The sequence below is a fragment of the Hylobates moloch genome, unplaced genomic scaffold (genome assembly GCF_009828535.3).
Source record: "Hylobates moloch isolate HMO894 unplaced genomic scaffold, HMol_V3 SCAFFOLD_20, whole genome shotgun sequence".
NCBI lineage: Eukaryota > Metazoa > Chordata > Mammalia > Primates > Hylobatidae > Hylobates > Hylobates moloch.
The window spans coordinates 30,454,607-30,467,359 of record NW_026652295.1 but is presented as its reverse complement, the minus strand read 5'-3'; the positions used below and the strand labels follow the sequence as shown (position 1 = coordinate 30,467,359).

At 60.6% G+C, this 12,753-nt stretch overlaps 1 protein-coding gene across 1 annotated transcript in view; it reads left to right on the top strand.

The window, feature by feature from the left end:
* TNXB (tenascin XB) overlaps nucleotides 1-12,681 on the top strand; it is a 38,167-nt gene extending 25,486 nt beyond the window's left edge. The window contains exons 12-34 of the mRNA XM_058432240.1: nucleotides 343-651; nucleotides 2,158-2,445; nucleotides 2,711-3,019; nucleotides 3,436-3,750; nucleotides 3,865-4,182; nucleotides 4,406-4,440; nucleotides 4,519-4,723; nucleotides 5,292-5,579; nucleotides 5,931-6,209; nucleotides 7,484-7,765; nucleotides 8,614-8,934; nucleotides 9,224-9,559; nucleotides 9,812-9,934; nucleotides 10,050-10,193; nucleotides 10,386-10,505; nucleotides 10,625-10,768; nucleotides 10,862-10,992; nucleotides 11,111-11,243; nucleotides 11,336-11,487; nucleotides 11,580-11,676; nucleotides 11,769-11,930; nucleotides 12,008-12,171; nucleotides 12,490-12,681. Coding sequence (XP_058288223.1) covers nucleotides 343-651; nucleotides 2,158-2,445; nucleotides 2,711-3,019; nucleotides 3,436-3,750; nucleotides 3,865-4,182; nucleotides 4,406-4,440; nucleotides 4,519-4,723; nucleotides 5,292-5,579; nucleotides 5,931-6,209; nucleotides 7,484-7,765; nucleotides 8,614-8,934; nucleotides 9,224-9,559; nucleotides 9,812-9,934; nucleotides 10,050-10,193; nucleotides 10,386-10,505; nucleotides 10,625-10,768; nucleotides 10,862-10,992; nucleotides 11,111-11,243; nucleotides 11,336-11,487; nucleotides 11,580-11,676; nucleotides 11,769-11,930; nucleotides 12,008-12,171; nucleotides 12,490-12,591 — 4,757 coding nt within the window. The 3' untranslated portion in view covers nucleotides 12,592-12,681. The remainder of the gene's footprint in view (nucleotides 1-342; nucleotides 652-2,157; nucleotides 2,446-2,710; nucleotides 3,020-3,435; nucleotides 3,751-3,864; nucleotides 4,183-4,405; nucleotides 4,441-4,518; nucleotides 4,724-5,291; nucleotides 5,580-5,930; nucleotides 6,210-7,483; nucleotides 7,766-8,613; nucleotides 8,935-9,223; nucleotides 9,560-9,811; nucleotides 9,935-10,049; nucleotides 10,194-10,385; nucleotides 10,506-10,624; nucleotides 10,769-10,861; nucleotides 10,993-11,110; nucleotides 11,244-11,335; nucleotides 11,488-11,579; nucleotides 11,677-11,768; nucleotides 11,931-12,007; nucleotides 12,172-12,489) is intronic.
* Nucleotides 12,682-12,753: the final 72 nt, after the last annotated feature.

Sequence of the window (12,753 nt, the reverse complement as noted above, 5' to 3'; positions counted from 1 at the left end):
TTGGACTTCTAGTTCATTAAATAAGAGGACTTGGTGGCGTGTTTACTAAACTACAAAATTTAGAAGCAGTGATGGATATAAAAGGTATTTTAAAGTTTCTGCAATAACTCTAAAGTGCCATGAAAACATCTGTGGTTTCTATTGGTAACAAAGTCACAATAATTCTACTCTGGTTGGTTTTCTACGTTAGTTTTTGAAAGAAATGCTGCATTTCAGTTAGAGGTCTGGAAGTAAAGGTGTAACTATTCCCCGTCTCAGTTCACAGCCCCCCTGAGGCCCTCAAAGCCCAGGGGTTCTCCCCTCAGAGATCTCAACCATGTTCTTTGTCTTCCCAAATCCCAGCTCCCCTCCCACCAGCCCCAGCCACAGAGGCCTCCAAGCCTCCCCTGGAGCCACGCCTAGGGGAGCTGACAGTGACGGATGTAACCCCTGACTCTGTGGGCCTCTCGTGGACAGTCCCTGAGGGTGAATTCGACTCCTTTGTGGTTCAGTACAAGGACAGGGACGGGCAGCCCCAGGTGGTGCCCGTGGCTGCAGACCTGCGGGAGGTCACCATCCCTGACCTGGAACCCTCCCGCAAATACAAGTTCCTGCTCTTTGGGATCCAGGATGGGAAACGACGCAGCCCAGTCTCTGTGGAGGCAAAGACAGGTGAGGGGGGCCCCCACACAGCTGAGCCTGAGGCCACAGCCTTCCCACCCTTCTCTTCACTCCCTCTGCTGAGTCTTCCCTTTGTCCACCTGCTCTGTCTCATTTGAAAAGCCACATGGGGCTAGCATGGTGACTCATGCCTGTAATCCCAGCACTTTGGGAGGCCGAGGCAGGTGGATCACTTGAGGTCAAGAGTTCAAGAAACTCTGTCTCTATAAAAAACAAAAATTAGTGGTGTGGTGGGGCCAGTAATTCCAGTATCGGAGTTGAAGAAAGAATCCTTGAAAGCCTGGGTGATAGAGAGCCAGACTCCATCTCAAAAAAACCAAAAAAAAAAAAAAAAGAAAAGCCGAAAAGCAGATGAGGACCAGGAGAGTGGGGCCAGTTCCTGGGTCTGCTGTTCCCTGCTGACTCTGCCTCTCTTCTCGTAATTTCCACTTTTGTTGGATGAGGGAAGCCCCTGCAGGCCTCTTCCTGCAGGGTGGATGTGGGAGCCTGGGGGTGCTGGGAGAAGGGACGAGGGGAGCCAGGAACCCTTCCTGCCTTGCGAATCCATCACCTCCTGAGAGTCTTTGCTCTCTCCCCTATGACTCTCACCCAGGTTCTCACCCTCCTAGCTCAGGCCTGTTTGGGCCCATATGTGCCTCCTACAGAGGCTGCCCTTCCTTCTCTGCCCTCCTCCTGGAGCCTCAGAAATTGGGAACCAGAGGAGCCCAGCCCAGCTGTGCCCCTTTCCAAGGGTTCAGTCCAAGCCCTCCCCTGCCCCTGGGGGCTCCCTATTGCCAGAAAACTTGCAATAACAATGTCGTCAGCGCCCTCACCTTCCAGGAAGGCAGCAGGCCAGCTCCTTCTCGAGCCCTGGGATGGCTCCTCCGGCAGACACCAGATCCCTTCCCTGCCTGAGCTCCCCAGCATCATCCCCCTCAACATTCTCACAGGCAGCCCACGCTCCTTCACCAGGCCCCGTGGGAGCCTTAGTTCTCCTGGGCCAGCCGGTGCAGAATAAGAAAGGGAACGGAGAAGGGTGAGAACTACCTGTGTCATAACATCCTGCCTCCCCCACCTGCTGTCTGCCCCCGTCAGGGATCCTGTGCTCCTCGGAGCCAGCCAAATCACCCCTTTCCTCAGGGGCCGGCCAAATCACGGCCAAATCATGTGCTCCTGGGTAAGAGGAGATAGAGACCCAGTCTGTAAGAAGCTGCACCCTGCTGGGGAAGCAGTCTGTGAGAGGCGGAAAGAGGCTGGACAGAAAGGGGAGTAAGACGAGGCAGGGAGCTAGGGAATCTCTTTCCCTGGAGGCGACTCAGGACAGGTGACCCTCCCCACTTGGGCCAAGGGGAGAGAGGCATGGACCAGACGGAGATGGTGGTGAGGATGGGAGGTGATGGAAATATTTTGGGGAAGCACTGAGCATTTGGGCAGTTCTGGGTTTTTCCAGCCCCAGAGGGAGGCAGTCAAGGAGTTGTTTTGGAAAAAATAAACACAAGAACCTTTCCTCTCCATCAGTTGCCCGAAGTGACGCCAGCCCAGGGGCCCCACCCCGCCTTGGGGAGCTGTGGGTGACAGACCCCACCCCAGACTCACTGCGCCTCTCCTGGACGGTTCCTGAGGGCCAGTTCGACTCTTTTGTGGTCCAGTTCAAGGACAAAGACGGGCCCCAGGTGGTGCCCGTGGAGGGCCATGAGCGCTCTGTCACCGTCACCCCTCTGGACGCCGGCCGCAAGTACAGATTCCTCCTCTATGGCCTCCTGGGCAAGAAGCGCCATGGCCCCCTCACTGCCGACGGCACCACGGGTGAGGGGCATTCCCTGCAGGTCCCTGCTCTGCTCCCCTCAGGCCAAGCAGCAGACGGTCACTTGTGGTGGCTGCCATTACCATTATTTGGCCCCAGCCACTCAGCTCAGATCCAGCTCCCCACGTCCCTGCACAAGCCCCTAGCACAGCCCGGCAGGACTCAGCCACGCAAAGCCCTGTCTCCAGACCTCTCGATCCTGCCCTTCGAGGTCACCCAGCCTTCCAGAAACAGCTCAGCCGTTTCCTCTCCGTGTCTCCATCTCAGAGGCCCGGAGTGCTATGGACGATACTGGAACAAAGCGTCCCCCAAAACCCCGTCTGGGGGAGGAGCTGCAGGTGACCAGCGTGACCCAGAACTCCGTGGGCCTCTCCTGGACAGTCCCTGAGGGCCAGTTTGACTCCTTTGTGGTCCAGTACAAGGACAGGGACGGGCAGCCCCAGGTGGTGCCCGTGGAGGGCAGCCTCAGGGAGGTCAGCGTGCCGGGCCTGGAACCCGCCCACAGGTACAAGCTGCTGCTCTACGGGCTGCACAGCGGCAAGCGTGTGGGCCCCATCTCGGCCGTCGCCGTAACTGGTGAGTGTGCGGCAGCTGGAACACCTGTGCCTCCTTCCCGCCTGGCTCTCCTGGTCTGACTGAGCCATAAGATCTCTGAGCTTCCCATTTTGTATCATTTCCATTGATCCAGAAAGTTTCCTTGTGCCCCTTTAGAGTCAGTTACCCCAGCCCCAGCCTCTAGCAACCACTGTCTGCTTTCGATCATCCTGGAGACAGCATTTTGACTTTCCATGTAATGGAATCACAGTACGCAGTCTCTTGTGTTTCGTTTCTTGCACTTCGCACAATGCTTTTGAAATTCACCCATGTGCAGCAAAAGCTGGTCTTTGGGTTGCTGACTGCTTGCCCTCACTCCCTCTCCTCCCTCACTCCTCCTGAGAGTCTGGGTGCAGCGACACACCAGCCATCTGTCTCTACCTGTCTCTGTGAACCAGCCGGCAGGGAAGAAACGGAAACTGAGACCACGGCCCCGACCCCTCCAGTGCCTGAGCCCCACCTCGGGGAGTTGACAGTGGAGGAGGCCACGCCACACACCCTGCATCTCTCCTGGATGGTGCCTGAGGGAGAATTTGACTCCTTCGAAATCCAGTACACAGATAGAGACGGGCAATTCCAAATGGTCCGTACAGGAGGCGACCGGAATGACATCACCCTCTCTGGCCTGGAATCCGACCACAGATACCTGGTGACCCTGTATGGTTTCCATGATGGGAAGCATGTGGGTCCTGTCCATGTCGAGGCCCTGACAGGTGAGAACTCTGCCCACTGTGCCTCCTTTCAGGTGGCTGGGAGAGTCCAGAGGACAGCAGAGTCCCGCAGACACCCTGCCCACCTCAGTCCTCTCTTTCCATGTCTCTGTCCAGTCCCGGAGGAAGAGGAGCCTTCAGAACCTCCCACCGCAACCCCCGAGCCCCCCATCAAGCCTCGCCTGGGGGAGCTGACTGTGACAGACGCCACCCTTGACTCCCTCAGCCTGTCCTGGACGGTTCCCGAGGGCCACTTTGACCACTTCCTGGTCCAGTACAGGAACGGAGATGGGCAGCCCAAGGCGGTGAGGGTGCCAGGGCACGAGGAAGGAGTCACCATCTCAGGCCTGGAGCCAGACCACAAATACAAGATGAACCTGTACGGCTTCCACAGTGGCCAGCGCGTGGGCCCCGTGTCTGCCATCGGGGTGACAGGTGAGTGGACGATGGGAGCCCCAGGATGGGAGCTGTGGGAGGGTCACCCTCTAGCTCTTTGGCGATGACTGGTGGGGAGTGGGACAGGGGTGTGGTCAGCATCACAGACCTGCTTGTGGCTGGGGCTGGGGCTCCCGTTGTACCTTTTTGTGTATTTGACCCCCGGCTCCTCCTGAGCAGGGAGGGGACATTGGGAGTTTTGCTGTGCTGGTGGCTGTCCCAGGTCCCCCACAGCTGACCCTGGAGCTTGTCATATGTGTTAGCTGTCAGCTGAGCAGGACCACCCAGCCCCAAGAATGGGCTTCTCTGAAATGACCTCGGGTCCCCCAGTCATAGCCTTGGCTTCTCCCTCCTTTTCCCTTCGACTCCTTCACCGTGCAGTACAAGGACAGGGATGGGCAGCCCCAGGTGGTGCGTGTTGGGGGCGAGGAGAGCGAGGTCACTGTGGGGGCCCTGGAGCCTGGGCGCAAATACAAGATGCACCTGTACGGCCTCCACGAGGGGCGGCGCGTGGGCCCAGTGTCCACCGTGGGCGTCACAGGTGAGTGTGGGGACAGGCCCTCGTCCCCAGGTTTACCTCTGCAGCCCCCTTGTGTTTCTCCTTTGGATCTTGGCACCTCTTATGACTGCGCCTCTAGGTTTCTGTCTTTTCTCCCATGTTGCTAATGATCCTGCCTCATCCTTGGATTCATGGAGACTGGGTGGAGTCAGATGGGCAGGTAGTCCATGCCCTGTTTGTTGTAGCTTCCTTCCTCCCGTCGTGATGTGGAACCTCCAGGTTACTCATGTGCTCATTTGTTAGTCTTCAGGCTCCCTTAAGGAGTATTTTAGTGGCTCAGAAAGTGCTTCAGATCCAGCTGCCCAGATCTGCATGTGCCTTTGAATGTCGTGATTGTGCGACTTTGCAGGCGTTTCCTAACCTTGGGCTTCAGATCCCTGCAAAGTTGGGGTGATGATAATAATGGCACCTACTTCATATGTTGTGCGAGGGTTAAGTGCACCACTGTGAGCTGCTTACAGCAATGCAGGGCACAGATTCTAAAGCAAGCGTTTTAGAGGAGGCCGCTGAGAAATGCTCCAGACCCATGGTCCTGCTCTGCTCTTTTCAGCGCCCCTGCCCACACCGCCGCCAGTGGAGCCCCGCCTAGGGGAGCTGGCGGTGGCGGCCGTGACCTCGGACTCAGTGGCCCTCTCGTGGACGGTGGCTCAGGGCCCCTTTGACTCCTTCCTGGTGCAGTACAGGGACGCGCAGGGGCAGCCCCAGGCAGTGCCTGTGAGCGGAGACCTCCGAGCGGTCACCGTCTCGGGGCTGGACCCGGCCCGCAAGTACAAGTTCCTGCTCTTTGGACTCCAGAATGGGAAACGCCACGGCCCAGTCCCTGTGGAGGCCAGGACCGGTGAGTGAGGGCTGGAGGCCTCCCGCGGCCAGAGCCTTCGCCCCCTTGTGGCACCAGTTGGAATTTCATGTTTCTGTGCCCCACACTCCAGTCCTCAGCACCCACTGATTTATTGGGTCCAGGAAAACCCAGGCCCTGAGCTCTCCTCTCCCACTCACACTCATCCTTCTCCCTACTTTCCCTGCGCCCGAGGGGACACTTGCTTTCTTGTCTGGCTCCTCTTTTATCCCTACTCCTGATCCAGTCACCCTCCCGTTCCTGGGACCAGCTCACAGAGCCATAGCAGCCCAGGAAGCTCCATGGCCCCTTTGCCTCCATCCCACTCTCCATGCACCTCACTGTCTTTTCCAGCCCCAGACACGAAACCGTCTCCCCGCCTGGGGGAGCTGACTGTGACAGATGCGACCCCTGACTCCGTGGGCCTCTCGTGGACGGTCCCTGAGGGCGAATTCGACTCCTTCGTGGTCCAGCACAAGGATAAGGATGGTCGGCTCCAGGTGGTGCCGGTGCCAGCCGACCAGCGGGAGGTCACAGTCCAGGGCCTGGAGCCCAGTAGAAAATACAGGTTCCTGCTCTACGGTCTGTCAGGCAGGAAGCGACTGGGCCCCATCTCTGCTGACGGCACCACAGGTGAGTGCCAGTCCAGCCTCCACCTTTTCCAGAGCTGCCTCTCATCCGAGCCCTCAGAGCTGGCCCTGCGGCCTTCCCGTGAGATTCCCTCTATCAGCCCTGACACAACCATCTTAACTCCAAAAGTAATCTCCCTCTGTGTGTCAGGCACAGTTCTGAAGAATATGCAGTACTTCCTTCATTCGTTGACTGCCGAAGAAATAAAAGGGACGCGGGCTTTGGGGCCAGATCTGTGTTCTAGTTCCAGTCCCAGCCTTTGCCAGGGTGACCATGGACAAGCCACTTCATCCCCGGAACCTCAGTGTCCTCACCTGCATAATGCTGGGAACGGTGCTGGACTCAGTAGTGGTTCCCATCCTCTTCCCTCCTCCCTAACTCGGAGGCGAGGGGTGGAAAAAAAGGGAGGGCTTGGCTACGGAAAGACGATGGAAAAACCTGGTGTCACTGTGCCTGTGACTCAGCCCCCTGAGGAAGGGGTGTGGTGGGTCACCGACCCTCACCCCACTCCCAGGACCATGAGTCACTATGCCCAGAGGAGGACAGAGCAGCCGGCCCGTCTGGGACTGGGTCCCTGGGACTCCATAATTCTCTTCCCAAACCCTCACTGTGGGGACGGGGTACAGACCCCCACCCATCGGCCCCAGCCCCACCCGGGCAAGCCTCTGCTCTGCCCTCTGTTCTCTCAGCTCATCCCCTGTCTTCTCCCTGCCCGACCCTGACTGCCCCAGCCCAGTGGGGTCAGTGTGGGGCTGGGGAAGCAGGAGGCACGGATGTTCAGGCTGATGGCCACAAGGGGACAAGGGGGAGGTCACAGCCTGGCAGTGATGGGAGCCGTGCATTGGCCGGCTGCCCAGACCGGCTCTCGATGTTTGGGGTGTCTCTGTGACAATCCAGAGACCTCCGGGGAGTCTCTCTCAGCTCTGGCCTCATTCCTGCTCAGGGGCTGGGGGTCAGGGTAAACAAAGGCCCTATCTGCACCCCCAGCCACCCCTCCCTCGGGAGATGATCTGTAATGAATTGACTGCAACCTCGATCACAGCGGGGAAGGAGCGGGGCAGGAAGGAGTTTGGGCAGCGGCCTCCAGAGGAGGAGGGAGCCGTTCTCCCTCATTCCTGTGGGGCATGGGGGGAGCAGGCCTGTGTGTCTCTTCGAGGAGCTGTCCCTGGGGCTACACTGGAGGGACCCTTTCCCAGAACCTCACACCTCCGGGAAGCTGCCAGGGCTTAGGCAAAGGCAGCACGTGACTAAGAGCTTTCCCTCCTCCCTCTGCACAGCTCCCCTGGAGAAGGAGCCACCTCCCCGCCTGGGGGAATTGACCGTGACTGAGGAGACCTCCAGCTCTCTGCGCCTGTCCTGGACGGTGGCCCAGGGCCCCTTTGACTCCTTCGTGGTCCAGTACAGGGACACGGACGGGCAGCCCAGGGCAGTGCCTGTGGCCGCAGACCAGCGCACAGTCACCATAGAGGACCTGGAGCCTGGCAAGAAATACAAGTTTCTGCTCTACGGGCTCCTCGGGGGAAAGCGCCTGGGCCCGGTCTCCGTCCTGGGAATGACAGGTGAGACTGCTGTGCTTGGCTATAGCAAGCCAGCTTGTGTGGGTTTCCTTGTGCATTTGGGCTGAAGACAAAGATGACTGCAGGAGTGGGCAGCCGTGAGTGGGGCGCCCTGGCCTGTCCCCAGGAAGGTGGAGGAGTCTGCAGCCCTGTGGGCTTCAGCATCCATCAAGGAGTCCGGAGCAGGAGCCAGGCCAGGCGGGAGGGAAAGGCCCTGGCAGGGGCTCCCTAATTTCCCAGCCCCGACTCTGCCCCATCACTGCCGCTGCTCCTCATTACTCACTGGGGCAGCTGTCGCCTCCCCGAAGGGTGGCCTTGTCCAGATAGCGGCAAACCTCCCTGCCATGGATGAGTCAGGAGCATTTTCTTAAGAGGAAAATCACTGGAAAACAAAATGAGCAGGAACACAGAAACCAACAGAAGCGGCTGCATTTGTGGTACAGGCTCCTCTTCCAGAGCTCGCTGATGCCCACCTCAGACAGGCCTGACCACGGCACGGCTGGTGGGATTTGCCAGTCACCTTCACCAGCCAGTTCCACCCTCAGCTTCTCTCAGAAGGGAGCACCACACGCCTCAAGCTCAGTGAATGTGTCCCGGCATGGGTGGGGCCAGAGCCTGTGATATCTCGAGGTGGGCTCGGTAGGACACTGGGGTGTGGAAGGGGGAAGCGAGCACCTGACTCAGACAGCGCGGGAGCTCGCAGGAGTCACGAGGCCACAGCGACTTCATTGTCTGACTGGGCCTGGACTTGTAAACTTCCCACCTCAGCCTTGGGCCAAGCCTAGAAGATAAAAATGGAGCGCCCCATGGCACCCCTCACTCAGATTCTCCCCTGGGCTTCTCCCACGCAGCCCCAGAAGAGGACGCGCCAGCCCCAGAGTTAGCCCCAGAGGCCCCTGAGCCTCCTGAAGAGCCCCGCCTAGGGGTGCTGACCGTGACCAACACAACCCCAGACTCCATGCGCCTCTCGTGGAGCGTGGCCCAGGGCCCCTTTGATTCCTTCGTGGTCCAGTATGAGGACACGAACGGGCAGCCCCAGGCCTTGCTCGTGGACGGCGACCAGAGCAAGATCCTCATCTCAGGCCTGGAGCCCAGCACCCCCTACAGGTTCCTCCTCTATGGCCTCCATGAAGGGAAGCGCCTGGGGCCCCTCTCAGCTGAGGGCACCACAGGTACCACCAGGCGTCTCTGGCCTCTAGTCTGGGACTCGGAAGGGGGAAACAGGGGCTCAGAAGTGGTGGTTGCAGGCAAAGAGCGTGAGGCGGGTACCAGGGAGAGAGGATGGATGGGCTGGATGCGAGTAGCCTTTAGCTCTGCCCCACAGGACCCCCCTGTGGCTGCAAGTCCCTGGTTACAGATAGAGAAACAGGGGCAGGGAGGGGGGTGGAAGGGACGTGGTCTGGGTCACCAAGCTGGTGTGCTTCTGTCTCCGATCCCTTCTCTCCCACCCACTCCGTGCAGGGCCGGCCCCTGCTGGTCAGACCTCAGCGGAGTCAAGGCCCCGCCTGTCCCAGCTGTCTGTGACTGATGTGACCACCAGTTCACTGAGGCTCAACTGGGAGGCCCCACCTGGGGCCTTCGACTCCTTCCTGCTCCGCTTTGGGGTTCCATCACCAAGCACTCTGGAGCCGCATCCGCGTCCACTGCTGCAGCGCGAGCTGATGGTGCCAGGGACGCGGCATTCGGCCGTGCTCCGGGACCTGCGTCCGGGGACTCTGTACAGCCTGACACTGTATGGGCTGCGGGGACCCCACAAGGCCGACAGCATCCAGGGCACCGCCCGCACCCTCAGCCCAGGTAAGGACCCACACACACTCTGCCCCAAAGTGGGGGTCTTTGTACTTCACGGGGGGGACCTAGTGCCTCAGCCAGCGGTGGGGGTGGGCGAGTTGGTGGTGGGCCTGGAGGAATCTGCAGAGCGACTTCCATTCCTGGGGACTAGAGGAAAAGGGGTGGTGAGCCTGTGCTGAAGCAGAGACGAGGGGTGGGACTCGTAGGGAGGGGCCTGCCTGCCCCTGCTCGCATCATTGTTCCTTGCCCCCTCTGCAGTTCTGGAGAGCCCCCGTGACCTCCAATTCAGTGAAATCAGGGAGACCTCAGCCAAGGTCAACTGGATGCCCCCGCCGTCCCGGGCGGACAGCTTCAAAGTCTCCTACCAGCTGGCGGACGGAGGTGGTGCCTTTGCCATGTGCTCATTGCCTCGCGTTTCCTCTCCCCCCCTGCACTCTGCCCAACCTCCAGCCGCCCTGGGGTTCCCTGGGTAACCCTCGATCCCCAATGTTTTCAGGGGAGCCGCAGAGTGTGCAGGTGGACGGCCAGGCCCGGACCCAGAAACTCCAGGGGCTGATCCCAGGCGCTCGCTACGAGGTGACCGTGGTCTCCGTCCGAGGCTTTGAGGAGAGTGAGCCTCTCACAGGCTTCCTCACCACAGGTAAGATGGACTGGGACCCGGGGCAAGAGGTGGGAGCCAAGAAAATGGCATGGGTGGGAGTTGAGCGAGAACGAGGAGGGTGAAAGGGAGGTGGTGGAGGCTCCAATTGTGGACAGGGGGCCAGTGGAGTCTGGGGAGGCATGGAGTAGAGACAGCAGCGGGGACCCCTCTGAGCCCCTCCCCTTCCCCCAGTTCCTGACGGCCCCACGCAGTTGCGTGCACTGAACTTGACCGAGGGATTCGCCGTGCTGCACTGGAAGCCCCCCCAGAATCCTGTGGACACCTATGACGTCCAGGTCACAGCCCCTGGGGGTGAGCAGGGCTGAGGCCTCTGGAGGGGACTTGTTCAGGGTGGGGATTACAGGGGGGAGGCTGGACTCTGGCCGGGGATGGAGGGGGGCAGGCGTTGATGCCCCTCTCTGCACTCCCAGCCCCACCTCTGCAGGCCGAGGCCCCAGGCAGCGCGGTGGACTACCCCCTGCATGACCTCGTCCTCCACACCAACTACACCGCCACTGTGCGCGGCCTGCGGGGCCCCAACCTCACTTCCCCAGCCAGCATCACCTTCACCACAGGTAGGGTCTGTGGGGTGTGTGGGATGCGGAGAGGAGGTAGAGGGAGCCAGGATGGGCCTCATCCCCATCTCCTCTTCCTGCTTTCTCTCCTAGGGCTGGAGGCCCCTCGGGACTTGGAGGCCAAGGAAGTGACCCCCCGCACCGCCCTGCTCACTTGGACTGAGCCCCAAGTCCGGCCCACAGGCTACCTGCTCAGCTTCGACACCCCTGGTGGACAGACCCAGGTGCCCCGGCCCCACTGACCAACTCCCCTCCCTGGGTGATTCCAGGAGGTGCTGCCTCTGGCCCTCCCGGAGGGTCTCCACCTTCCTCTCCCTTGACCCCCCCTTGTCTGTCCCACAGGAGATCCTGCTCCCAGGAGGGATCACATCTCACCAGCTCCTCGGCCTCTTTCCCTCCACCCCCTACAATGCACGGCTCCAGGCCATGTGGGGCCAGAGCCTCCTGCCGCCCGTGTCCACCTCTTTCACCACAGGTACCTGGATGCACGGGCCGGGGGCCGGGGGCTGGGTGGGCAGCCAGGGCCTAAGGCTTGGAAAAGGACTGGCCCGTGCTCTCCTCTCCCAGGTGGGCTGCAGATCCCCTTCCCCAGGGACTGCGGGGAGGAGATGCAGAACGGAGCCGGTGCCTCCAGGACCAGCACCATCTTCCTCAATGGCAACCGCGAGCGGCCCCTGAATGTGTTTTGCGACATGGAGACTGATGGGGGCGGCTGGCTGGTGGGTGGCACTGGGAAGTCCAGGGGTCTGTGCAGGGCAGGGGCTGTTGCCCCGGGAGCCAGAGGCTGATGGTGCCCCCACTTGCTTCCCAGGTGTTCCAGCGCCGCATGGATGGACAGACAGACTTCTGGAGGGACTGGGAGGACTATGCCCATGGTTTTGGGAACATCTCTGGGGAGTTCTGGCTGGGTCAGTGCCTCACAGGGACTGGGGAACTACGGATGGGGATGGGGGCCCTGTGGACACCAGGACCCTGATGAGGGCACGTCTCCCACCCCCAGGCAATGAGGCCCTGCACAGCCTGACGCAGGCAGGTGACTACTCTATGCGCGTGGACCTGCGGGCTGGAGACGAGGCTGTGTTCGCCCAGTACGACTCCTTCCGCGTAGACTCGGCTGCAGAGTACTACCGCCTCCACCTGGAGGGCTACCACGGCACCGCAGGTAAGCACAGGCTGCGAGGCTGGGAGGGTGAGGCTGGGAGGCGAGGCCCTCATGGCTCCTTCCTCCACCCTGCCCAGGGGACTCCATGAGCTACCACAGCGGCAGTGTCTTCTCTGCCCGTGATCGGGACCCCAACAACTTGCTCATCTCCTGCGCTGTCTCCTACCGAGGGGCCTGGTGGTACAGGAACTGCCACTACGCCAACCTCAACGGGCTCTACGGGAGCACAGTGGACCATCAGGTGAGGGGTGGGGAGGCGGCTCAGAGCTGGGGTGGCTGGGGCTCGGCCTGCCTAGGTTTCAACCCCACAGTGTAACAGGCAAGGGACCGAGCGGCTAGGTGAAATGGAGCAATCATGCCAGCCTCACAGAGGGAGCTGGAGATGATTTATTGGCTGGAAAGGGCCAGCTCAGGGTTAAGCCTCAATCCTCTGCGGCGGAGGGTCAGGAGGGGAGCTGTGCGGGGAGGTTGGTTGAGTGCTGGGAGCCACCTCCTTAAGGGGAACGGGAGGAGCAGATGGGACATCCGGCTTTGACTCTCTCGACAACCCCTTTCCCAGGGAGTGAGCTGGTACTACTGGAAGGGCTTCGACTTCTCGGTGCCCTTCACGGAAATGAAGCTGAGACCAAGACACTTTCGCTCCCCAGCGGGGGGAGGCTGAGCTGCTGCCCACCTCTCTCGCACCCCAGTATGACTGCCGAGCACTGAGGGGTCGCCCCGAGAGAAGAGCCAGGGTCCTTCACCACCCGGCCGCTGGAGGAAGCCTTCTCTGCCAGCGATCTCGCAGCACTGTGTTTACAGGGGGGAGGGGAGGGGTTCGTAC